Below are 24540 nucleotides of genomic sequence, written 5' to 3' on the forward strand. Positions count from 1 at the left end.
TTGTGTGAAAGAAAATAAGCAAATTTGTAATGTGTCTCTGGCTCCAATGAACTTTGACAGGGGCAGTGGCCGCCAGAGTTGTCTGTTTACACCTTGTCCGTTGCCCTCGCTGCTGTGCTTCCTGAAGTGTTTTGGATCTTGAATGTCATATGTGTGGAGCAATACACAGAAGAAGTCGAAAGATGTGGATTCGACGCCGTATTCGTCGACAAGAACTTCTACTGGAAGGTTAATTTTGTCAGCCACTTTTAGCACGTAATTAGTATTTACTGCAGCAGGACATAGTAAATAGTGCAGTACTGCCTCTTACTCTCCCTTACCATATGCCTTCGTTTGTGGCATTTGACTTACTAATGCCAAGTGTTTGCTTCATGCTTGCTACAGGTGTCCTGGACTGTAAATAGTCTCCTTCGGTTGCCAGAGCTTGTCGCCCTTCTCCCCAAGCTTGTCATCCTTCTCCCCAAGCTTGTCATCCGGTGCTACAATTGGGTCATGACTAGAGCGGGAAGACTCTTCGGAAGGGCAGCGCCGCTTGAAGGACAGTAGAGCTCCATTGTGAAGGATCTGTCGTTAATCCCATGGAGATCGAATCGCCTACCCCTGCACTGCACTTAACCATCTGACCGCCGGCCTGTGTGGAGTACCATCACCTAGTCATAGAAGTAGCTAGTGCACATGCAAAAGTTGCAACCCAGTCTTGGTGGAACAACAGCTTGTTATCCACATCAAAACCTGCTGAGCCCCTACCGCGCTCTGCATCCCCTGCTTCGCCAAGATGCGTCACCCACCGCCTTGTCACCTCCAGCCTGTTCATTGCACAGCACAAGGTTTTCGTGATTACATATACTCCTATCTCCCAAGCTACTGCAGTCCTGCAAATTTAAAGATAAAAGGGAATCGCATTCAAACTCTTGATCTCGGATAGTAAGATCTAGGTGTAACACCCTTTATCGGAAAAAAAAAAGTAAGATCTACGTGTGGGCGACTTTTCCTACTGTGAATAGGAGAACTCTTCATGTACGCTTCCTAATTAACCTGGGTTGGTTACCTTGCTGTCTTGGCCTGCCCGGACTGCCATTCGAAGAGATAGGTAGAGAGAGAGAGAGGCCACAACCATGGAGGAAAAGCTCCTAGCCGACAAGAGCGACAAGCATCTTCCGCCGCCGTGCCGCCTCTACGAGGGCACACTTTCCGATCTCGTTTTCGCCATTGTGACTGCCGCGCTATTCATCGACGTGACTGTTTTAACCTTGTACGACCTTAAAACCACGGACTTCTCTCGCCTGCTACCCGAGCTATCAGTCGTGGTGGACGGAGCGGCCGGACTCGACTCCCGCGTCCCCCGGGCGTTCAACCTCACCCTGAGCATCGACTCCGGTATTCGTGACGAGCAGTGCGTCGGCGGCGAAGCAGTCGTCCTGTATCGGGGCGTCCCGCTCGCCACCGGTGCCGTGCAGGAGCTCTGCGTGCCGGTCAACAGTACCGGGCAGGTGGCCATCTTCGCGGCGAGCGGAGGCGTCGGCCTTCCGACTGAGTTGGCCGAGCAGATGGCCGACGAGAAGCGCGACGGAGGCGCGGTGTGGCTGGAGGTTCGCGTCATCTCGGTCAAGCACAGGCTCCTGACGTGCACCGCAAGCCTGCACGGTGGGGCAGGCCCGCAGCCCCCTTGCGATCGCCGGTTGCTCAGAGATGAATCTGACGGTGTTGAAAAGGCTTTGGTATATTAGAAGAGATGAATCTAACGAGATTTTATTTTCTTTGGCAGTATGAGACATGCATGCGTGTGTCTACTAAGATTGCCGACGTGTGCTTGTATGCATGCCAGTTTCTTTCTTTTTAAACTAGTGTATAGCCCATTCTTTGCATATTAGATGTTCTGGCTGAATCTTCTGGGAAGTTATAAATTTGTTTCGTAAAAAACTTGTTGATCGACACTTATTATACTTCTTTTCATTATTTTCTAATATGTCTTACTATGAAGATAAATCATTTCAAGCAAAGGGGTGTGTCTTTCCACCAAGAGACCTTTTCATCAAGGGAGTGACTTTCCATGAAAAGGCTTTTTTCACCATGGGATGTGTCTTTTTCACAAAAAGACACCCTTTCAATAAGAGGTCTGTATTTTGACAAAAGAACACGACAGTTCATAGGCCCCAACTATCACGATCTTGTAGACATTGGGGCGATATAATCCAACCGAGGCGCGACCATGCTCGCATGCGCATCCTGGAGGCTGTAGGCAATGCTTTGAAGGAGAAGCGCCGCCTGGAGCATAGGGGCAGACGAGCTGGACAACACATGGGAACGAGTCCAAGCTGTTGAGCAGGATAGAAGCAATTCAGGCCTCACTCAAGACCACCACAGCGGCAAAGATGACCATACATGCGACAAGTAAGGTCGCGCTGGCGATGAAGGGCAAGGCGGATGAAGGAAGACATGAGGAGCGCCGCATCACACAACTCTTCCTCGTACCGCACTCCGGCAAAGGACATGCTCGCAGCTGCTCAGAGGTTGGCCAAGACCGATTTCCCGGCCGACCATCCGGACAAAAACCGGTTCAAGGAGACCATACAGTACCTGAATACGGCATGTCATGGCGTCTCAATTTCTTATTTTCACCCTTTAATCCAAATCCCAACGATCAATGAGTACCACCAACGATAATCCTATATACCACATGCATGAGATGACAAGGTAATGCCGTGGGTTTGTCTAAGAAAGATGACGTGAATAATTATGACATGGCAGACATGTATGGCTTGGTGGCGGGTTCGGCTCCTCTGCAGTTGAATTATCACTGTACGGGTACTGTAGCTTTAATATCTACCATCCATTGTAATCTGATGGTTCTCCTTAATCATGTTAATCAATGGAAACAAAAACCTATTAGCTCGTGAGCTGCACCGCTTCGTTCTCATCGACGCCATTAGAGGTTGTTGCGGCTGGAAGTTCTTGGGGCACCACCGTGGAAGGCATGGCAGTGATTGATGAAACCGTTCAAGGAGAGTGTGGCTGCCGCGGCTTGCTTGTCCCCTCGTCTGGCTGCTTCCTTCCTCCCTATCCAGGTCTCCCGTGCTCCTCCGGAACATCGCCGCCGTCGTGTTCCTTGTGGAGGTCGGTGGGAGGAGCCTCCATGTAGCCCTGCTGCTTGTGGAATATGCCATCGCCCTGCTGCCATCTTCCGCCATGTCCAGGTCGCATGTGCTGCTCCGGAACATCACCGTCACCGTGTTCCTTGTCGAGGTCGGCGGGAGGAGCCTCCATGTCCTCGTGGAGTATGTCGTCGCCCTGCTGCTTGTGGAGCATGTCGTCGCCCTGCTGCTCGTGGAGCTCGCTGTCATAAGCAACGCCGTCGTCGTCATAAGCAGCACCGGATGCTGTAGCCGCCGGCATCACGGCTGGCGCGGACGAAGGCGGGCGTGGTGTCCGGCGGGAGCGGCACCTGCGTGCCCGGCAAGCAGGTCGAGGAGGTGGAGCGAAAGGAAGAAGACGTCGGTAATGAGAGCCTTCCAATTAGATTGAACGGTAGATTTACAAGTAACTGTACCGGTGCAGTAATAACATGACTGCAGAGGAGCCGAACCCGGCACCGGGTGCTAGCGGACCTTTACGTTGTATGCTGCTGCTAGCGTTGGAGAATGAGACTCCAGCATGGGCGCTAGATGTATTTTTTTGCACTAAGCACCTGCATAAGAGCCTCCATGCGGCAATGATGATAAGTGACAGGTGGACCAGCTGAAGGATCCTTCGCAGCACGAACCTGCATAGTCCTTCGTTGTTCATTCTCAATCTGGGTTGTCTTGCTAGCGGTGTGTGGTGTTAATCGCTTGGCATGGATTTTTGTGTGACTTCTCGGGGCCTTTGTGGTGTGGGCTTGGTTGGTGATGTTTTTTTCATGGTGATGCGTGTGGTATTGTGATGTCCTTTTATGTGCCTAATCAACAGGTTATGATGGTTTTCACCAAATTTTATACTAATTAACTAGTCGACACTTCTTTCTTAATGGAAAAATGAAAAATAGTTTGCATCATTTAGAAAAACACTTATGGGATCAACTATTTAGATAGAGGTAATATCACCGAAAGTCATAGAACTTGCACTCGATGTTCAGTTTGGTGCTAGAACTTTGAAAATACGGAATTGCAGTCACTTAACTTGACTCAAGCGTGCACATACGGTTACAAAATACATATGTAGGCGTATCCGTGTTTATGGCCCACATGTCAGTGAGTGAAAGCACTTGGATGACACATTTTTGCATAAAACACCCTTATATTTTTTTATTCAGAAAAAAGGAAACTGCAATGATGTTTTCCATCAAATCCCACCGCATTTTGGTATTAAAAGTGAACCACTCACTGAAAAACACAGTACGAAATGGAGCTGCAGGGTGTCGAACCGGCGACCTACGTCTAAAACACGAGGCAGCATAGCCACTCCAGGCAATGAAACTTCTGGAATGAGTCGGATAACAAATCAATATGTACTAGAATAAAGGCGCTCGTGGAGCTGGAATGGGCTATGGCCGGTGCAGCCCATTTTGCACCTGTTATTTTTTTTTAGAAATTGTATATAGCATGTAATTTTAATTTCAGCAATAATAATCCTTTAGATAATCACCTGTTATAAGTATTGTACATACTCCCTCCGGTCCTTTTTACTCTGCATATTAGATTTATGTTAAGTCAAACTTTGCAAAGTTTGACCAAATTTATGTTAAAAATATCAACATATACAATATCAAATATATACAATGAAACTACATTTCGTAATGAATCTAACAATGTTGATTTTAGCATTATGAGTGTTGATACTTTTGTCTATAAGTTTGGTCAAAGTAGAGATACTTTGACTTCGGACAAAACTTCTCTACTACTATAGTACCACATTTTTTAAACTTGGGCTAGCCATCCACAACATTGTAGAAGCAAACTGTAGCCGTTAATTTGTTACACAGGGTGAATCTCCATTCTTCATCAATACAAAGCTCAAATGATCCGACGACTGATGTTTCTTGGATTCGCCACGTACGGACGCGCGCCAAAACGCTCCCAGCTGGATCCTTCTAGACTCATCACGGCGCGCTGCACGCCTGCACCCAGCGGCCTGGTGCTGGTGAGATAAAAATTCCTTTCAAGTCACTATCAATGAGCAGTTTGTACATGTCAAAGCACTCAAAAGCAAACGTGCGCATGTGGTTACAAGACGATAAAAGCGGTAACCTGACAAACAATTATTTAACTCCAGCAATTAACGCCACGTGCATAGCACGTACCTTATACTAGTATATGTAGACTAAAAAGGACCGAAGGGAGTACAACTAAATAATCTATTCTCAAAATTCTCCCTCTATTATTTAAAAAATAAATATACAATTAAAAAAACATTTATGAATTATAATTTTTGTATAAATAACATTATTCATAATTTAGAATTCAAACTTTCGATGTGAATATTCAATTATGTACAATATTTAAATTATACACAAGTGAATAGTCAAAATATTTAGTACATGTTTTTATTCATCATTTTGTATATTGAAATATAAGCCATGAATGTATAACTTTTTATGAATTTTTTTTGACATATTTATTTAATCTACTATTTAATATCCATAGGTATATATTTAAATGCCTTTTGAGAAATAATCATTGTCTATATGTATAGTATTTTTAACACACAAATATTTGAACAAAACTTTTTTACTTACTTTTTTTTAGTAAGCAAAGGGCTTTATTGGATTATAACAATGTTGTCAGGAATAAAAATAATCTCTGGCAAAGAAACTAGCCAACATGGCGCCCTATGGCTAAAGAACTTAACTTTTGTAAATATATATAAAAAATTGCTCGTGCAAAATGGCCGAGGTATCTGCAGCTGTTTAAGCTCCGTATGCATTCTCGTTTACTCCACATGCATTTTATCTGTAATGGACATGTGAGCGTGATGGTTCTGTTGGCTAGATGGATTTCTGTTTTAGTAAAGCTCGGTGTGTGTTCGAGTCCTTCCATTTTATGTATGTATTATTGCAGTACAGTGCTGCTTGCTTTTTTGGAAATTAAAAAATCATAAGGAGTTCGTGCAAAAATGCGTCGCTATGGTTGGCTTTTCCCAGGAATAAAAAAATACACAGGTCACCCGCAAAAAAAATACATTGGTGATTTGTGCAAAAATGCTTCGGCCTAGAGCCCTCACTCACTGACATGTAGGGCCGTACACACTGATATGTCTGCATATGTATTTTGTGACCGTATGTGCATGCTTGAGTCAAGTTAAGTGACTGCAATTCCGTATTTTCAAAGTTCTAGCACCAAACTGAACATCGAGCGCAAGTTCTGTGACTCCCGGTGATATTACCTCTATTTAGAATAATGTTTTGCATCTTTAGTTTCAATAGAAATGTTAAGGATAGTCTTTACCATGCTTATTTTGCAAGTATACATGTTGCTGTTTGAAAACAGAAAGTTTACCGCTATTGCAAAAATTTCCTAGAAAAGTCAGAGAATGGTATAATGTTGAAACTTTTTGCATATTGAGCTCTGATAAATCTTCTACAGCGTAGAATTTTTTCTCATAATTTTTGAATTTAGCGAAGTATGATGAATATTGCATTCTTTATAGACTATACTGTTTTGGCAGATTGCTGTTATGGTTGCATTGTTTGTATATGTTTGCTTGTTTAATGATTTTATTTGAGGATAGGAGTATTAAATATGCAGAGACATTTAGTATGCAATGTTGAATAATTATTTTTGTGATTTGTTACAGTAAAAAATGATAAGGCTTTTGCATTGGTTTATACTAACCTATCTCATGAGTTCTTGTTGAGTTTGGTGCGGATGAAGCTTTTGATAAAGAGATAAACCATGATATGAGAGGAATTAAGGAGACACAAAAGTTCAAGCTCGGGGATGCCCAAGGCACCCCAAGATAATATTTCAAGAAGTCTCAAGAATCTAAGCTTGGGGATGCCCCGTTAGGCATCCCACCTTTCTTCTTCAACAACTATCGGTTAGTATCGGTTGAGCCTAATTTTTTGCTTCTTCACATGAGTTGTGCTATCCTTGCAATGTCATTTTATTTTGCTTTGCTTGCTGTTTGAATAAAATACCAAGATCCGAAATTCTTAAATGAGAGAGAGTCTTCACTTAGCTACATAATTATTCGACTACTCATTGATCTTCACTTATATTTTTCTGGAGTAGTTTGTCATTTACTCGTGTGCTTCACTTATATCCTATGAGTAAATGGTTGAATGAGTTGAATGTCATAAATCTGAAATTATATATGTCTCATTTGCTTATTCCATCGGGAGTAATGACTTCACATCTAAGAAGTAGAGGTTGTAAATTTATTGAAGGTTAGTAAGCATTGTATTGGTCATTTGAACAATTCATGAAAGAATATTGAAGGAACAGAGATTTCACATATAAATATACTATTTTAGACATCTTTTATAATTGTGAGCACTCATTAAATATAAAATGCTAAAGAGTTGATGTTGGACAAGGAAGACAACATAATGGGTTATATTTTCTCACATCTCAGTTAACGTGTATTGTCATGAATCATTCAAACATGTTGAGCTTGTCTTTCTCCCTCATGCTAGCCAAATTCCTTGCACTAAGTAGAGGTACTACTTGTGCTTCCAAATATCATTAAGCCCAGTTTTGCCATGAGAGTCCACCATACCTACCTATGGATTGAGTAAGATCCTTCAAGTAAGTTGTCATCGGTGCAAGCAATAAAAATTGCTCTCTAAATATGTATGATCTATTAGTGTGAAGAAAATAAGCTTTATACAATCTTGTTATGGAAGCAATAAAAGTGACGGACTGCATAATAAAGGTCCATATACTAGTGGCAATATAAAGTGACGTTCGTTTGCATTAAAATTTTGTGCATCCAACCTTAAAAGCGCATGACAACCTCCGCTTCCCTTTGCGAAGGGCCTATCTTTTACTTTATGTCTTTTACTTTATGCAAGAGTCAAGGTGATCTTCACCTTTCCCTTTTTCATTTTATCCTTTGGCAAGCACCTCGTGTTGGAAAGATCCTGATATATATATACAATTGGATGTAAGTTAGCATGAACTATTATTGTTGACATCACCCAAAGGTGAATACGTCGGGAGGCAACACTATAAGCCCCTATCTTTCTCAGTGTCCGATTGAAACTCCATAACCATTAGTATTGCGTGAGTGTTAGCAATTGTAGAAAACTATATGATAGTTGAGTATGTGGAATTTGCTAAATCAAAGCTCTGACATAGACCCTTCCTGAAAATAAGATGAATTGTAATTGTTTGATGACTGAGACTGAAGTTTGCTAGCTTTCAAGAAAGTTTATGGTCTATGCTTTAACATGTGAATTGCTTGTTACTTGTTCGTGAGAAGTTTTATGAGATGAACTACTATTATGACATATAATCATGCTAGAAAAGATGATTGAAATTAGCATTGATCAAACTTGTGCACCTTCTAGCATTCACACTTCATAAATTCTTTCTTTTATCATTTACCTACTCGAGGACGAGCAGGAATTAAGCTTGGGGATGCTGATACGTCTCCAACATATCTATAATTTATGAAGCATTCATGCTATTTTATTATCTGTTTTGAATGTTTACGGGATTTATTAGACACTTTTATATTACTTTTGGGACTAACCTATTAACCGGAGACCCAGCTCATATTGTTGTTTTATTGCCAATTTCAGTATTTCGAAGAAAAGAAATATCAAACGGAGTCGAAATGGAATGAAACCTTCGGGAGCGTGATTTTTGGAACGAACGTGATCTAAGAGACTTGGAGTTGAAGTAAAGGAAGCTTCGAGGTGGCCATGAGGGTGGGGGTGCGCCCACCCCCTGGGCGTGCCCCCTGTCTTGTGGGCCCCTCGAGGCTCCCCCGACCGACTTATTTCGCCTATATAAGCCCACATACCCTAAAACCTTCAAAGAACAAGATAGATCGGGCAAGCCTCTGTAGCCACCAAAAACCTCTCGGGAGCCCGTTCCGGCACCCCGCCGGAGGGGGGATCCCTCATCGGTGGCCATCTTCATCATCCCAATGCTCTCCATGACAAGGAGGGAGTAGTTCACCCTCGGGGCTGAGGGTATGTACCAGTAGCTATGTGTTTGATCTCTCTCTCTCTCTCTCTCTCTCTCTCTTTCTCTCTCTCTCTCTCTCGTGTTCTCTCTATGGCACGATCTTGATGTATCACGAGCTTTGCTATTATAGTTGGATCTTATGATGTTTCTCCCCCCTCTACTCTCTTGTGATGAATTGAGTTTTCCTCTTGAAGTTATCTTATCGGATTGAGTCTTTAAGGATTTGAGAACACTTGATGTATGTCTTGCCGTGCTTATCTGTGGTGACAATGGGATATCACATGATCCACTTGATGTATGTTTTGGTGATCAACTTGCGGGTTCCGCCCATGAACCTATGCATAGGGGTTGGCACACGTTTTCGTCTTGACTCTCCGGTAGAAACTTTGGGGCACTCTTTGAAGTACTTTGTGTTGGTTGAATAGATGAATCTGAGATTGTGTGATGCATATTGTATAATCATGCCCACGGATACTTGAGGTGACAATGGAGTATCTAGGTGACATTAGGGTTTTGGTTGATTTGTTTCTTAAGGTGTTATTCTAGTATGAACTCTATGATAGATTGAACGGAAAGAATAGCTTCATGTTATTTTACTACGCACTCTTGAATAGATAGAACATAAAGGATAACTTTGAGGTGGTTTCGTACCCTACCATAATCTCTTCGTTTGTTCTCCGCTATTAGTGGCTTTGGAGTGACACTTTGTTGCTTGTTGAGGGATAGTTATATGATCCAATTATGTTATTATTGTTGAGAGAACTTGCCGTAGTGAAAGTATGAACCCTATGCCTTGTTTCCTACCATTGCAATACCGTTTATGCTCACTTTTATCATTAGTTACCTTGCTGTTTTTATATTTTCGGATTACAAAAACCTAAATTTACCATCCATATCGCACTTGTATCACCATCTCTTCGCCGAACTAGTGCACCTATACAATTTACCATTTTATTGGGTGTGTTGGGGACACAAGAGACTCTTTGTTATTTGGTTGCAGGGTTGTTTGAGAGAGACCATCTTCATCCTACGCCTCCTACGGATTGATAAACCTTAGCTCATCCACTTGAGGGAAATTTGCTACTGTCCTACAAACCTCTACACTTGGAGGCCCAACAACGTCTACAAGAAAAAGGTTGTGTAGTAGACATCATCGGTGCCGATGCGCGTCGGCGGGAAAGCTCGAACGGAGGAAGAATGATGGCGGGAGTTGGGGCGGTGAGGGAGGGGCTAAATAGGGGTGGACTCGGCGGGAGGTGAGCCGAAATCCTCCCGCCGATTTTTCGGCGACGCGGGCAAGCTCAATCCATCTCCCCTGCTCGCACGAGGGGAGAAGCACGTCGCCCTCCCCTGGCTCGCCCGAGCCAGGCTCACGAGCTACTGCTGATTCGTGCGTTTCCCCTGGGCTTGGCCTGGACGTGCTTTAAGTTTCGTACGATGCGGGCCGCACAGTTAACGCAGGAAACCAAACGGGCCACTTTCTTCCCGCGCAGGCCAGGCTGGGCCTAATGCGGGCAACCAAACACACCCTATATGTATATCAGTACTAATATGTCTTCAGCATTTGGATCTAACATAGGGAACACAATACATGTCCAATTAAGGCCAGATGGTTCATCAATAGACTCCATTGATCCCTTATGTTGTTCAAGAATTTCAGCATTTCTGATCTGATAATTGATTTGACAAGTCTGGGATGTGATTTTCTGGCTTGGGTAGTTATTTGTAGTATTTATTTTGACAACTAGCACTTCAAAACAATAAAAACTAGAAGAATGCTCGTGCATTGCAACGGGGCCACATTAACTTTAAGAGTTCAATATTACGACATTGGCAACCTTTTTTACCATCAAATCCTCACACACACACTCTCCCTCCTTCTTCCTCACTCTCTCTCCCCCTCTCCCTCTCTCTAACACACACACATATCCATCTTATTGGGTACGGGACCATAATCCATCTATTTCACACACACACACACACGCTAGTGCATAACAATATGGATTATGTGTATTATATTTGCCACCAGAACTGAGGGAATTAATTTCATGTAAATCGGCCATCCACAGCTCCAAGAATACGTGGCGGAGGTGGCCCGGGTCAGCGTCGGCGCCGTCCGGCGCGGGCCACGGGCCTGCTTCCAAGTGCACGTGCAATGCACGTCTTCATAAATATTATAACCAGATGTGAGAAATCACATACTAACACGATGTTGCAATCAATTTGTAATTAAAGAAGTCAAAAGTCTTTTTTCTTAAACCAGAATTCCTTATGCTGGAGTTTAAACAAACCCCACAATAACATGATCAATTTTTTTTGCTCTACTTATCACCTAATTAAGCAAATGCATGACTTATGAAGCGGATAAGAAATCATGTTAACTTGGAACTAAAATTCCAACAAAAGAGTGAGAAAAAAACCTTTTTATCATTGCTCAGAAGTCTGAACCTCTCCCTATTTGTTAGTGAAATGTGAGTATGTTTGGAAGATAATAATTTCTTATGCAACATATGCTTTTACATCTGAAAGAGCTACAAAATATGTTCACCTACCTATGTTCACTTCCTAAATCAAGCGGATAAAATTATTTCTATCGGCAATATAAAATACTAAACATTAGAAAGAAAGGGACAATCTCCACTAACCATGCAAATATTCTGACCATGGGATATTTAGGCTGGCGTATATGGGAAATCAAAGCTAAAAATGACTTGATGAGTTAGGGATACATCAATAAATATTATAAAAAGTGATAAAAACAAATCTGCAGCAACTCGCGACCCCACAAACTCGTATTCACAATGAGCAAGTTAGTGAGGCCGCCACGGTAGGCTAGCACCAAGGGACAAGGGCAACAACCGCCTTCCCATCCAACCTACTGATTCTGCTGGCGCTACTTTCATCCTAAGCCCATGAGTACCGCTAGTGTGTTGCCACGTACGGAGAAACTATGAACTGAAATTTTCATCCAAATCATGAAAAATGTTAATGTTCTTCTCCTCTCCCATCCCTCGTGTGAACATACCCAATTCGTGGTTGACTCGCTACATTCAGCGTAGCTCTGATGTGCACTGCCCTCGCTCTTGATTAGTTGCCGCAGTGCCACGCATCTACGCCAACAAGCTGGGGAAACAAATGCAAATGTTACACCGAGTCAAAATCAACCATCCCACAATTGTAACAATAGAAAAGATAATAACCAAAATTTAACAGAAGAACTACTGCTTGGCTCCCAGGTCCATCTCGATAGCCCTTGATCTGGCTGCTGAGCTTCTCCTAGCCGCCTCAACATCACGTCATTACCAAACATGTAGTGGATGTCTAGTGGGACAAGGATTAAGAAATAACATGAGGTGAAAATACGATGGCTGGCAATTCCATAAGACGATCCAAGTAATTTGACAAAATAGATCGGGAGCATCTTGTATAATCTCAAAAAAGCAACTAAAAATATGAGAAATTAACTGATGAAAATCAGCCCCTGCTCTCATTCATGCTCGCTTTTGTAATGGGAGGCAAGGAATGGGGATACCGGGAGAAGAAAGGATCACATGGACGGCAAGCCTCCACCACCGGCAAGTGGGGTTGCTTCACATCCAATCTCCACGGCCGCCGCCTCCATGGGGACGACCTCCCATGTTCACAACCGGACTCCCAATCGGCCGCTGCCTCGCCGACCTTGACGACGAAGTAGTCCCTCCCTTCGATCCCATTCGCAACAGAGGGAACACCTATCCCAGCGGACGGGTCCGTAGTGAGATCCCTACTGGATTGTGGTCGCGCCTCCCCAAACCTCACCTCGGGACACATGAGAGGGCGTCGTTGCCATTGTCAGGTTTGGATGGGGAAAGGAGGCAACATAGCAGCAACGGCGCCTTCGCCGGGATTGGTGGCGACGGCGGCGGCGAGCGAGCGGCAGGACGGCGGCGGCGAGAGAGTAGGAGGGTGGTGGCGGCAGTCCATCGGCCGCCGTGGCGTGAGAGGAGGATGGGGACGGGGCCGCGATCTGGACTATGGAGCGGTCGAGAGGAGGGGAAGCAGGCGGCTGGGTTTTTCCATCGTGCGGGGTTTGGGGGAGGTCAAACGAGAGGTTTTTTTTTGTGCGGGAGGCAGAGCAACGAGGGCGGATGTAGGGAGACGGGACGCGGTCGGTTGGCAGGAAAAGGAAAGCTACGCATTTTTTTAAGCAGTAGAGATGATTGATGATAAGAAAGGGAAAATCACATCAATATAAGGAAATATCCCATGAATACTTGATTGATTGCGTTTTTTTATATGGTAACTAATCTGATCATCAATACTTGATTGATTGTGATTTATTTTTTATATGGTAACTAATCTGATGGGTTTATGTGAGTGGTGAAGCGAAAAGGCGGATGGGAAGAAGACGAAATAAAACCAACGAAAATGATGAGGCAAAATAAAACCAGCGAAAAATAACCGGCGGACTATTCACCAACTGCTTCATTAGGAGTAGAGATAAGAACCTCAATCTCCCGCCTGCCAGAACCTCGAGCTCCATCCCCAGCACTAGGATCCCGTCGCCGGCGTCAGCTCCTCGAGCTCCCGCACCCAGCACCTCGAGCTCCCCACCTCCGAGTACCTCGAGCTCCATCTCCGGCAGCAAGATAGCGCCGGTGACTCCAGCACATCGAGCTCCGTCTCCGCCGCCGCCAGGCTCAGGCGCCGAGGCTCCATCTTCCACTGCTGCCAGGCTCAGGCGCCGCGGCTCCATCTTCCGCCGCTGCCAGGCTTAGGCGTCGCGGCTCCATCTTCCGCCGCTGCCAGGCTCAGGCGCCGCGGCTCCATCTTCCGCCGCGGTTCCATCTTCCCCTCCTCGTTGCTGTAGCATGGGCAGGCGTCCCTGCATCTCCACGGCCAGGTTCGTGGCCACAGGGGTGCAGCTGCTACCACTGGTTCTTCTGTAGATGTTGATCCTCTGAAGGATCTGTAGATGTTGATGTTGGTGCTGATGCTACCACTGGTTCTTCTGTAGATGCTGATGCTACCACAGGGGTGCAGCTGCTACAACCATCTCCTCTGAAGGATCTTCTCGCGCGCCACCACTGGTTGCTCGCGTTTTTCTGTTTCTGTAGATGTTGTTTGAACGACTTGAGTTGTCTGAAGAGAGCCAGTTTCTTCAGGTGCAGCAGGGCCATCTTCAGATTTGTCGTTCTCCGAACCGATCCTTTTGAGGCTGCCCCAGAATTCCTCATCCTCCTCTGCTGGGCTCATCTGCAGCAATTTGAAACATGTAGTAAGACCACTCTCCTGGAATGTATCGACACAACACTGAGATGTCGTCTAATTTTTGTCTGAATCATATTGTAGGATGCTTACCTTAACATCAGTGATATCAACCAAGTTGTCATTGAGGAAGCTTTTAAACTCCTGGAACTTCTCCTCTGTGGGGCGGTCGTGGCCACTGTGAGGCCAAATAGCCTGCCAACAATAAAGTCCAGGTGGTGTCAGCATGTTGCCTGATAAAACTGGATGTAATGTAAGAGTTGTTTGCAGATAAGAATTGCATACCTTCAGAGTCCCATTTTCAGCAACCAGTCTCCCAGCAGCAGAGGTAGCTCCCCTAGCAAGCAATCTAGAATGCTGAAATTTACCTTTCTTCTTCTGCAATTTATAAAGGCAAAAAAGATTCATATTACACACTGAACTGACATTTCTACAGTTGATACATTAGGGCTGCCTATACAAAAGCACCAAGTAGGCTTCTAGAATGAAAAATACAACTGAATATCTTGTGATTATCTCTCAGTCTCTCAGCCCACGTATAAGAAATTAGCAAGCGAGGCAGCATATTTCAGTCTATCGGTCTTAACATGTGCATGTTCTGAAACAAGTGAGGCCCACAATAAAGCCAGCCAACGAGATAGAGAGATTGAGATTTTGCATTTCTATGCCTGATGAGAATTGGCTGGAACTCCCTGGCCTCATTTCCGAGAATTACATGACATAGTCTATATGGATGAGAAATGGTTCAATCTGACACAGGAGGAGAACGGCTACTTGCTGCTTCCCGAAGAACCTGATCCCTTACGCACCTTGCATCATAAGGATAGCATTGCGAAGGTGATGTTTCTTGCGGCCGTGGCTAAACCAAGATATGGCAATGTTGGTGTCGTCACGTTTGATGGTAAGATAGGCATTTGGGCCTTTGTCACAGAGTCTCCGACTCAAAGGAGTGAAAATAGAGAAAGAGGGACACTTGAACTCAAATCATTGAAAGTTACAAGAGATGTAATGAGGTTCTGTATGTGTGAGAAACTAATTCCAGCTATCCATGATATGTGGCCTGATGAAGATGAAGAACGGACCATCTTTATCCAGCAAGATAATGCTACACTGCATCTTAAGCCTAGTGACGAGATTTTTCGACGGGCCGTAGAACAGACCGGTCTGGATATCAAGTTGATCCAGCATCCTCCAAATAGCCCCGACCTGAATATTCTTGATCTCTGCTTCTTCAGGTCTCTCCAGTCGCATACTGATTGCAGAGCACCTCAAAGCATAAGGGAATTGATAGAAGGCGTGGAGGAAGAATATCAAAACTATGATGTCAACACGTTAGCTCGAAGCTTCATGACACTGCAATCATGCATGAGAGAGATTATGAGAGAAAAAGGAGGGATAGGCTACAAGATTCCTCACATGCAAAAAGAGCGCCAGCAGCAAGAAGGAAGGCTTCCTATTGCTCTCTCTTTAAACGTTGAGCTAGTTGAGCATACCTTAGCACTTATAGCAGCAGCAGACCTCGAGGCAGCAGCAGCAGCACCTTTGAAGCGGAGAAAGAGAAAGAGGAGCAGCAGCACCCTCCAAGCAGAGAAAGGGAAAGAAGACCAGCAACATCCTCCAAGCAGCAGTACCCTACAAGCAGTAGCAGCAGCACCACCACCTTCGAAGCAGAGAAAGAGAAAGAAGGGCAGCAGCACCCTCCAAGCAAAGAAAGGGAAAGAAGCAGAGAAAGGGAAAGACGACCAGCAACATCCTCCAAGCAGCAGTACCCTCCAAGCGGCACCACCTTCGAAGCAGAGAAAGAGAAAGAAGAGCAGCAGCGCCCTCCAAGCAAAGAAAGGAAAAGAAGCAGAGAAAGGGAAAGGAGCAATTACATGTCATTTTTTTGTATTAATGTCAGTAAAGGAAAGAAGTAACAGGCAGAATTCCAAATCAAAATTGACCGCTGACCGAGTTCATCTCTGTTTGTACTAATCAATCAAAACATGCAGAGAGGACTCTCCATCGATCACTTGCTAGCTGCTCACAGTTAACTGAACATGAAAATACTGAACCAAACATGCTACTCCTAGTGTTTCAAGCTCATCATGCTACTGGAATAAAAAAAGAAAGACTTGAAAATGAAGACAAAAATGTTCCAAGACTGAATTAGGAGTAATAATTATTTTTTCTAGAAACACATCAGTGGTAAGATGCATGACATTAAGAAAGTGACAATTCAAGCTAAACAACATTTACATTGTTTTATAAATATATTTAGTCATTCTATTGACATTGAGTGAATACTACAAAATATCAACCTTGAGTGAATACAAATCCGAATGTGCTGCTTCAGGTAATTGACATTGTCTTGTAACTAAATTGTTTTTAGAAAATGCAGATGTCATTTTTATCATATTTGGGACTCTGCAATTTCTTACTCACTGAATTTATCATATAATGTTGTTCATGATCAATGGTGAAAGAACTGAACACCGATGGTTACCATGGGTGAGCGTAGTGATTGGAATTGCTTATCCTCTCGGACGTCGGCACGCAGTTGTTGGTTGTCGGGCACAAGGCAAGGGTGGGGGGCCTCTTCTGCACGCCAAGGTAGCTCGGCTTTGTGCCACTTGAGCAGCCAAGAGAGCAAGAGAAATAAACAAACACACATGTCAAACCACCGGAAAAGAAGAAATTCAGTTAATTGTTAACTGCATCGTCCCCTTCTTCAGAGAGAGCTCAGGTTCTGAATTTTCCCTTCAGTGTACACACAAGTGGAGAACAAAAAACCTAGCAGAAACAGAGGACTGAACCAAGATATGGCAAAGAATAGCTGCCTGTTTCTGAAGATGCAGCCTAGCGCCCAAATTTGTGCGCCATCTGTGCGGGATTTGTGCGATCTCAAGTCGCACGTAAGTGGCAAAAAAAGACTAATGCAGACTACAGACTACAGACTAATGCAAGCGGGATTTGTACAGACTAATGCAGGACAAAAAAATACTAATGCTTTGATCCAATCTAATGGCGCCTACAGACTACAGAGAGGTTAACTGAACAGTATACTTGAGAATGGAGAAAGGGATTCCAGAGGTGAGAGGTGGCTGAGTTGCTAGGCTGACCGTGATGTAGAGTACGGAGGAGGCGGCGATGGTGCGGTACCGCCCGAGCCATGAGTCGGCGACGGCGGCGCCGAGCAGCGACAACATCGACGCGGCGCCCGACCACGCGTTGACGGCCGCGGGCGCTAGGGCAGCGGCTGGCAGAGCTCCTCGGCGGGTGTGCCGGCTGGCTTGGGATGGAGTCAGAGCTTGCGTACTGCCGCTCCAGGCCGCCGCCCGCAATCCTGCCCGCAGATCAACCACCGGCGATGTGGCAAAAATTGAAGCTTGAGACGGTGGGAAACAAGGAGGGGGACGAGCCGGCAGCATCGGAGCGTGATTCGGGGGAGGAAGGCGGCATGGGGCGGGGGGGCGAGGAAGGCGGCGGGGGGCAGCGCCGGAGAGCCAAGACGGCGAGCAGGCGAGCAAGAATGGCGAGCCACGTAGTTTGTGTCGGGAGCGGAGGACCGCGGGATTGGTCGGAAAAAATAGGAGCACTGTTTCGCAAAAAAAAAAAAAAAACGACCGGGTCATCTATTACCGAATGGAGGGAGTACTTCTGTGCCACTGATCGATGTCAAGTAATACAACAATTCTACTGTCATTTTTTCCTTTTTTGTCCAATTTGCCTATCATTCTAATCACACTGTCGGTATTTCATATTCATGTTCAGACTTGCATGCTCTTAAGAACTGCATGAGTATTTGTATTGTGCGTTCATACTCAGATCTCTAGATTCTCTAGACAATGATGACATAGGTAATTTTAATTGTGTTTGTGATTTCTTCCATGGAAATTAAAATTATGTCCGTAATATCTCCAATTGATTCATGGGTACCTTCTGTTGGGGAACATAGTAATTTCAAAAAAAAAATCTACGCACACTCAAGATCATGGTGATGCATAGCAACGAGAGGGGGGAGTGTTGTCCACGTATCCTCGTAGACCGAAAGCGGAAGCGTTAGCACAACGCGGTTGATGTAGTCGTACGTCTTCACGATCCGATCGATCAAGTACCGAACGCACGGTACCTCCGAGTTCAGCACACGTCAGCTTGATGACGTCCCTCGAACTCCGATCCAGTCGAGCTTTGAGGGAGAGTTCCGTCAGCACGATGGCGTGGTGACGATGATGATGTTCTATCGACGCTACGATATTATCGAGGTGGATTATGATGGAAGGGGGCACCGCACACGGCTAAGAGATCCAAGGGATCAATTGTTGTGTCTAGAGGTGCTCTCCTGCCCCCGTATATAAAGGAGGGAGGGAGAGGCCGACCCTAGAGGAGGGCGCGCCAAGTGTGGGGAGTCCTACTAGGACTCCCAATTCCAAGTAGGATTCCCCTTTCCTTTTCGGAGTAGGAGAGAAAGAAAGAGGGGGAGAGGGAGAAGGAAAAGGGGCTGCACCCCTTGTCCAATTTGGACCAGAGGGGGGGTGCGCGCCTCCTTCCTTTTGGCATCTCTCATCTATTCCCGTATGGCCCAATAAGGCCCATATACTCCCCGGCGAATTCCCATAACACTACGGTACTCTGAAAAATATCCCAATCACTCGGAACCTTTCCAAAGTCCGAATATAGTCATCCAATATATCGATCTTTACGTCTCGACCATTTCAAGACTCCTCGTCATGTCCCCGATCACATCCGGGACTCTGAACTACCTTCGGTACATCAAAACACATAAACTCATAATACCAATCGTCACCGAACTTTAAGCGTGCGGACCCTACGGGTTCGAGAACAATGTAGACATGACCGAGACACGTCTCCGGTCAATAACCAATAGCGGAACCTGGATGCTCATATTGGCTCCCACATATTCTACGAAGATCTTTATCGGTTAAACCGCATAACAACATACGTTGTTCCCTTTGTCATCGGTATGTTACTTGCCCGAGATTCGATCGTCGGTATCTCAATACCTAGTTCAATCTCGTTACCGGCAAGTCTCTTTACTCGTTATGTAATGCATCATCCCACAACTAACTCATTAGTCACATTGCTTGCAAGGCTTATAGTGATGTGCATTACCGAGAGGGCCCAGAGATACCTCTCCGACAATCAGAGTGACAAATCCTAATCTCGAAATATGCCAACTCAACATGTACCTTCAGAGACACCTGTAGAGCTCCTTTATAATCACCCAGTTACGTTGTGACGTTTGGTAGCACACAAAGTGTTCCTCCGGTAAACGGGAGTTGCATAATCTCATAGTCATAGGAACATGTATAAGTCATGAAGAAAGCAATAGCATCATACTAAACGATCAAGTGCTAAGCTAACGGAATGGGTCAAGTCAATCACATCATTCTCTAACGATGTGATCCCGTTAATCATATGACAACTCATGTCTATGGTTAGGAAAATTAACTATCTTTGATTAACGAGCTAGTCAAGTAGAGGCATACTAGTGACACTATGTTTGTCTATGTATTCACACATGTACTAAGTTTCCGATTAATACAATTCTAGCATGAATAATAAACATTTATCATGAAATAAGGAAATAAATAATAACTTTATTATTTCCTCTAGGGCATATTTCCTTCAGTCTCCCACTTGCACTAGAGTCAATAATCTAGTTCACATCACCATGTGATTTAACACCAATATTCACATCTGTATGTGATTAACACCCATAGTTCACATCGTCATGTGACCAACACCCGAAGGGTTTACTAGAGTCAATAATCTAGTTCACATTGCTATGTGATTAACACCCAAAGAGTACTAAGGTGTGATCATGTTTTGCTCGTGAGAGAAGTTTAGTCAACAGGTCTGTCACATTTAGAGCCGTATGTATTTTACAAATATTCTATGTCTATAATGCTCTGCACGGAGCTACTCTAGCTAATTGCTCCCACTTTCAATATGTATCCAGATTGAGACTTAGAGTCATCTGGATTGGTGTAAAAGCTTGCACCGATGTAACTCTTTACGACGGGCTCTTTTATCACCTCCATAATCAAGAAATATTTCCTTAGTCCTCACTAAGGATATTCTTGACCGTTGTCCAGTGATCTACTATTAGATCAAAATTGTACTCCCTTGCCAAACTCAGAGCAAGGTATACAATAGGTCTGGTACATAGCATAGCATACTTTATAGAACCTATGACTGAGGCATAGGGAATGATTTTTCATTCTCTTTCTATTTTCTGCCATAGCCGGGTTTTGAGTCTTACTCAACTTCACACCTTGCAACACAGGCAAGAACTCCTTTGATTGTTCTATTTTGAACTACTTCAATAGTTTATCAAGGTATGTATTCATTGAAAAATCTCATCAAGCGTCTTGATCTATCTCTATAGATCTTGATGCTCAATGTGTAAGCAGCTTCACCAAGGTCTTTCTTTGAAAAACTCTTATTCAAGTATCCTTTTATGCTATCCAGAATTTCTAATTCATTTCCAATCAACAATATGTCATCTATATATAGTTTTAGAAAATGCTACAGAGCTCCCACTCACTTTCTTGTAAATACATGCTTCTCCAAAAGTCTGTATAAAACCATATGCTTTGATCAACTCATCAAAGCGTATATTCCAACTCCGAGATGCTTGCACCAGTCCATAGATGGATCGCTGGAGCTTGCACATTTTGTTAGCACCTTTAGGATTGACAAAACCTTCTGGTTGCATCATATACAACTCTTCATTAATAAATCCATTAAGGAATGCACTTTTGACATCCATTTGCCAGATTTCATAAAATGTGGCAATTGCTAACATGATTCGGACAGACTTAAGCATCGATACGAGTGAGAAAATCTCATCGTATTCAACACCTTGAACTTGTCAAAAAACTTTTTGCGTCAAGTCGAGCTTTATAGATAGTAACACTATTTATCAGCGTCTATCTTCCTCTTGAAGATCCATTTATACAATATGGCTTGCCGATCATCGGGCAACTCCGCCAAAGTCCACACTTTGTTCTCATACATGGATCCTATCTCAGATTTCATGGCCTCAAGCCATTTCGCGGAATCTGGGCTCATCATCACTTCCTCATAGTTTGTAGGTTCATCATGGTCTAGTAACATGACTTCCAGAACAGGATTATCGTACTACTCTGGTGCGGACTGTACTTTGGAAGACCTACGAGGTTCTGTAGTAACTTAATTTGAAGTTTCATGATCATCATCATTAGCTTCCTCACTAATTGGTGTAAGAATCACTGGAACTGATTTCTGTGATGAACTACTTTCCAATTCGGGAGAAGGTACAATTACCTTATCAAGCTCTACTTTCCTCCCACTCACTTCTTTCGAGAGAAACTCCTTCTCTAGAAAGGATCCTTCTTAGCAACAAATATCTTGCTTTCGTATCTGTGATAGAAGGTGTACCCAATAGTTTCCTTTGGGTATTCTATGAAGACGCACTTCTCCGATTTGGGTTCGAGCTTATCAGGTTAAAACTTTTTCACATAAGCATCACAGCCCCAAACTTTAAGAAATGACAACTTTGGTTTCTTGCCAAACCACAGTTCATAAGGCGTCGTCTCAACGAATTTTGATGGTGCCCTATTTAAAGTGAATGCAGTCGTCTCTAATCACTACTAGGGAAAACCTTATACACAGAATCTTAGCAGCAGCGCGGCTCAAAAAGAGGCGCTACTGCTAATTAGCAGTAGCGCGTGCGTGCAAAACTCGCTACTGACACGACGTTAGCAGCAGCGCGCTTGGAGCAACCCGCGCTGCTACAAATATCGACCGACAGTGTGCACCAACCTACATTTAGCAGCAGCGCATTGTCGCGACCCGCGCTACTGCTAAAGCTGTAGTAGCAGCGCGCTTTTTCTGAGGTCGCTGCTGCTAATTTTCAAATTGGGCACACTGTTGGTCCCAATTAGCAGTAGCGCTTATGTGGAAAGCGCACTGCTGCTACTTTCTTATCAGCAGCGCATTTTACGTCCCGCGCTACTGCTAAGCTGCACCAGCCCACCACCTTTCCCCACCCGTCCTCCCCTCCCCCATCTCCTCTCTTCCCTTTCCCCTACCTCCCACATCCACCCTCTCTCACTCTTCTTCTTCCTCAATACTTCTCCCCCATTACTCTCCCTCTCCTACCTACCTTTCTCTCTCTTCATTACTCCTAGCTAACTACACCACCTCCATTAATGCATCTCCTTTCTATTTTTCCTTCCCCCTCCACTAGTTGAAGTTGTCTCCTCCCAAATTAGCTAGCTAGGTAGATGTGGCATTTAGTTAATGACCTATTTTCCCCCTAACTAGATCTATCTTTGTCAAGAAGAGCTTTGTGCACTTTTTATCTCCCTACATCATCATCTCTACCGTGTGCTCAATCTCGAGATAGAAGTGATTAAAATTTCATGTTTTTGCAAAATGGAAATATGTTTATGTGTGTGTGATATGATAATTGGGAGATATGATGGAAATTGTGTGTGTGGCATGAGTTGACGCCAAATTGTGCTTTTGAGTTGCCTATGTTTTGCCGAAATGTCGATTTATTTCCGTTTCGGTGAATTCCGGGCAAACTCTAGATCTATATATGTCCTATTTTTAGGGAAGGTCATGCCGAATTTTTGTATGACTTTGATGCATGCACGCATTTTTATAATCAATTTGTTTATTATTATCGTGCAGAGTTCACGATGGTCAGTGGAATGATGGTGGACAGGTGGTTGCGGTCGGTGGTGCAGGATGTGAAAGAAAATAACCAGATAGAGGTTTTATGTCCGCGTCAAAAATGCAAAGGAATAGTTTGGCTCGACCCCCATGACGATTGTCGTGTCGAAGCGCACCTGCTCATGACTGGTTTCATGGATGGCTATACTCGGTGGATAATTGAAGATGAGGATGACGATTTGTTGAGGACGCCGACGGGGCAGGCAATGATGACACGGGGCAAGACAAAGAGATGATCGATAATGGCGGCGGGGAAGAGGCTAGACATGGCGGCGGAGAAGGGGCCGGACATGGCGGAGGAGAAGGGGCCGAACATGGCGGAGGAGAAGGGGCCGAACATGGCGGCGGAGAGAACGACATGGACTCCACGCAACAGCGTTCGTCGGTACTAAGTTCAATCGTGCGAGACCTTCATGTTCAAGCATTGCTTTGCAAGGAGACGAGTACTGAGAGAGCTGCTTCTAGAGAGGAGGCTAAGTTGGAGCAACTGGTGGTAGACTCGAACACTCCATTGTATGATGGTTGCAATCCTGAGGTGACCCGCTTGAGTTTCACGCTCCAACTCCTGAAGACGAAGGCTAAAAACAAATGGACCGACACTAGCCTCGATGAGCATCTCAAGTACCTAAAGGATGTTCTTCCCGTGGGGAATCTATGTCCTACTAGTGTTGATGAGGCCAAGAAGATCGTGTGCCCTCTTGATCTGACACACGTTAGATACCATGCATGCATCAACGATTGCATAATTTATTGGAAAGAGCACGCGGAAAAAACAAGTTGTCTGATGTGCAATGCTTCTCGATACAAGAAGGCCGGGAAGAAATGTCCACAGAAAGTTGTATGGTACTTACCGATCACTCCCCGTCTCCAGCGGTATTTTGTAGATCCCAAGGAAGCAAAGCTAATGCGCTGGCACGCGGAGAGGAAGAATCCCGATGATGGAGATGATCCGAAGTTGAGACACGTCAAGGATGGAAGCCAGTGGAGAGCGTTGAACAGCTTCTATCGGTATTTCGAATGTGATGCAAGGAACATCATGCTCGGCGCGTGTACCGATGGCATGAATCCGTTGGGCAACCAGAATACCAACCATAGCACATGGCCCGTGTTTGTATGGATGTACAACCCCCCCTAGTTGTGCATGAAGTCGAAGTACATTCACATGAGCATGCTTATTCAAGGGCCGAAACAACCAGGAAATAAAATTAATTTGTATCTGGGGCTACTTCAAGAGGAGTTAGACACGTTATGGAAAACACCGACCAACACATGGGGCGCCAGCAAAGGCAAGTATTTCTACATGAGAGCCGCAGTGATCACGACGGTCCACGACTATCTCGGTTACGGATATGTCGCAGGCCAGGTGTGCCATGGATATTGCGGATGCACGCAGTGCATGGATGATACGACGTCTCAACAACTAACGTCAAGGAAAGATGGCGAGTCTAGGAAAATT

At 44.5% G+C, this 24540-nt stretch overlaps 2 protein-coding genes across 7 annotated transcripts; one reads left to right on the forward strand and one right to left on the reverse strand.

The window, feature by feature from the left end:
- Nucleotides 1–11795: 11795 nt before the first annotated feature.
- LOC123046125 (IQ domain-containing protein IQM4) lies at nt 11796–17924 on the reverse strand. Of its 5 annotated transcripts, none has more exons than XR_006421959.1 (7): nt 17459–17923; nt 16843–16968; nt 14643–14735; nt 14451–14552; nt 13598–14345; nt 12333–12431; nt 11796–12233 (listed from the first exon to the last, which is right to left on the reverse strand). XR_006421959.1 is itself a non-coding variant. In XM_044469411.1 (5 exons), exons 1-5 carry the CDS (start codon nt 17765–17767, stop codon nt 14136–14138), a joined length of 840 nt encoding a protein of 279 aa, XP_044325346.1. In that variant the 5' UTR covers nt 17768–17923; the 3' UTR covers nt 13412–14135. The 5 variants fall into 5 exon arrangements, 2 of the variants coding, with proteins under 2 accessions (XP_044325346.1, XP_044325347.1); XR_006421960.1 differs by having other exon boundaries at nt 12311–12431; XR_006421961.1 differs by lacking the exon at nt 12333–12431.
- LOC123046124 (uncharacterized) lies at nt 14160–16435 on the forward strand. Of its 2 annotated transcripts, none has more exons than XM_044469409.1 (2): nt 14160–14367; nt 14442–16435. In XM_044469409.1, exon 2 carries the CDS (start codon nt 15087–15089, stop codon nt 16329–16331), a length of 1245 nt encoding a protein of 414 aa, XP_044325344.1. In that variant the 5' UTR covers nt 14160–14367; nt 14442–15086; the 3' UTR covers nt 16332–16435. The 2 variants fall into 2 exon arrangements, with proteins under 2 accessions (XP_044325344.1, XP_044325345.1); XM_044469410.1 differs by having other exon boundaries at nt 14212–14364.
- Nucleotides 17925–24540: the final 6616 nt, after the last annotated feature.

The sequence above is a fragment of the Triticum aestivum genome, chromosome 2B (genome assembly GCF_018294505.1).
Source record: "Triticum aestivum cultivar Chinese Spring chromosome 2B, IWGSC CS RefSeq v2.1, whole genome shotgun sequence".
NCBI classification, from domain to species: Eukaryota; Viridiplantae; Streptophyta; class Magnoliopsida; order Poales; family Poaceae; genus Triticum; species Triticum aestivum.

Coding starts and splice junctions, on each gene's coding strand:
- LOC123046125 (XM_044469411.1), bottom strand. CDS start 17,767: ATGCTGCCGGCTCGTCCCCCTCCTTGTTTCCCACCGTCTCAAGCTTCA. Junction 16,969..17,458: donor CCTCCGTACTCTACATCACG/GTCAGCCTAGCA, acceptor TGGCTGCTCAAG/TGGCACAAAGCCGAGCTACC. Junction 14,736..16,842: donor AATCACTACGCTCACCCATG/GTAACCATCGGT, acceptor TATAAATTGCAG/AAGAAGAAAGGTAAATTTCA.
- LOC123046124 (XM_044469409.1), top strand. CDS start 15,087: ATGGATGAGAAATGGTTCAATCTGACACAGGAGGAGAACGGCTACTTG.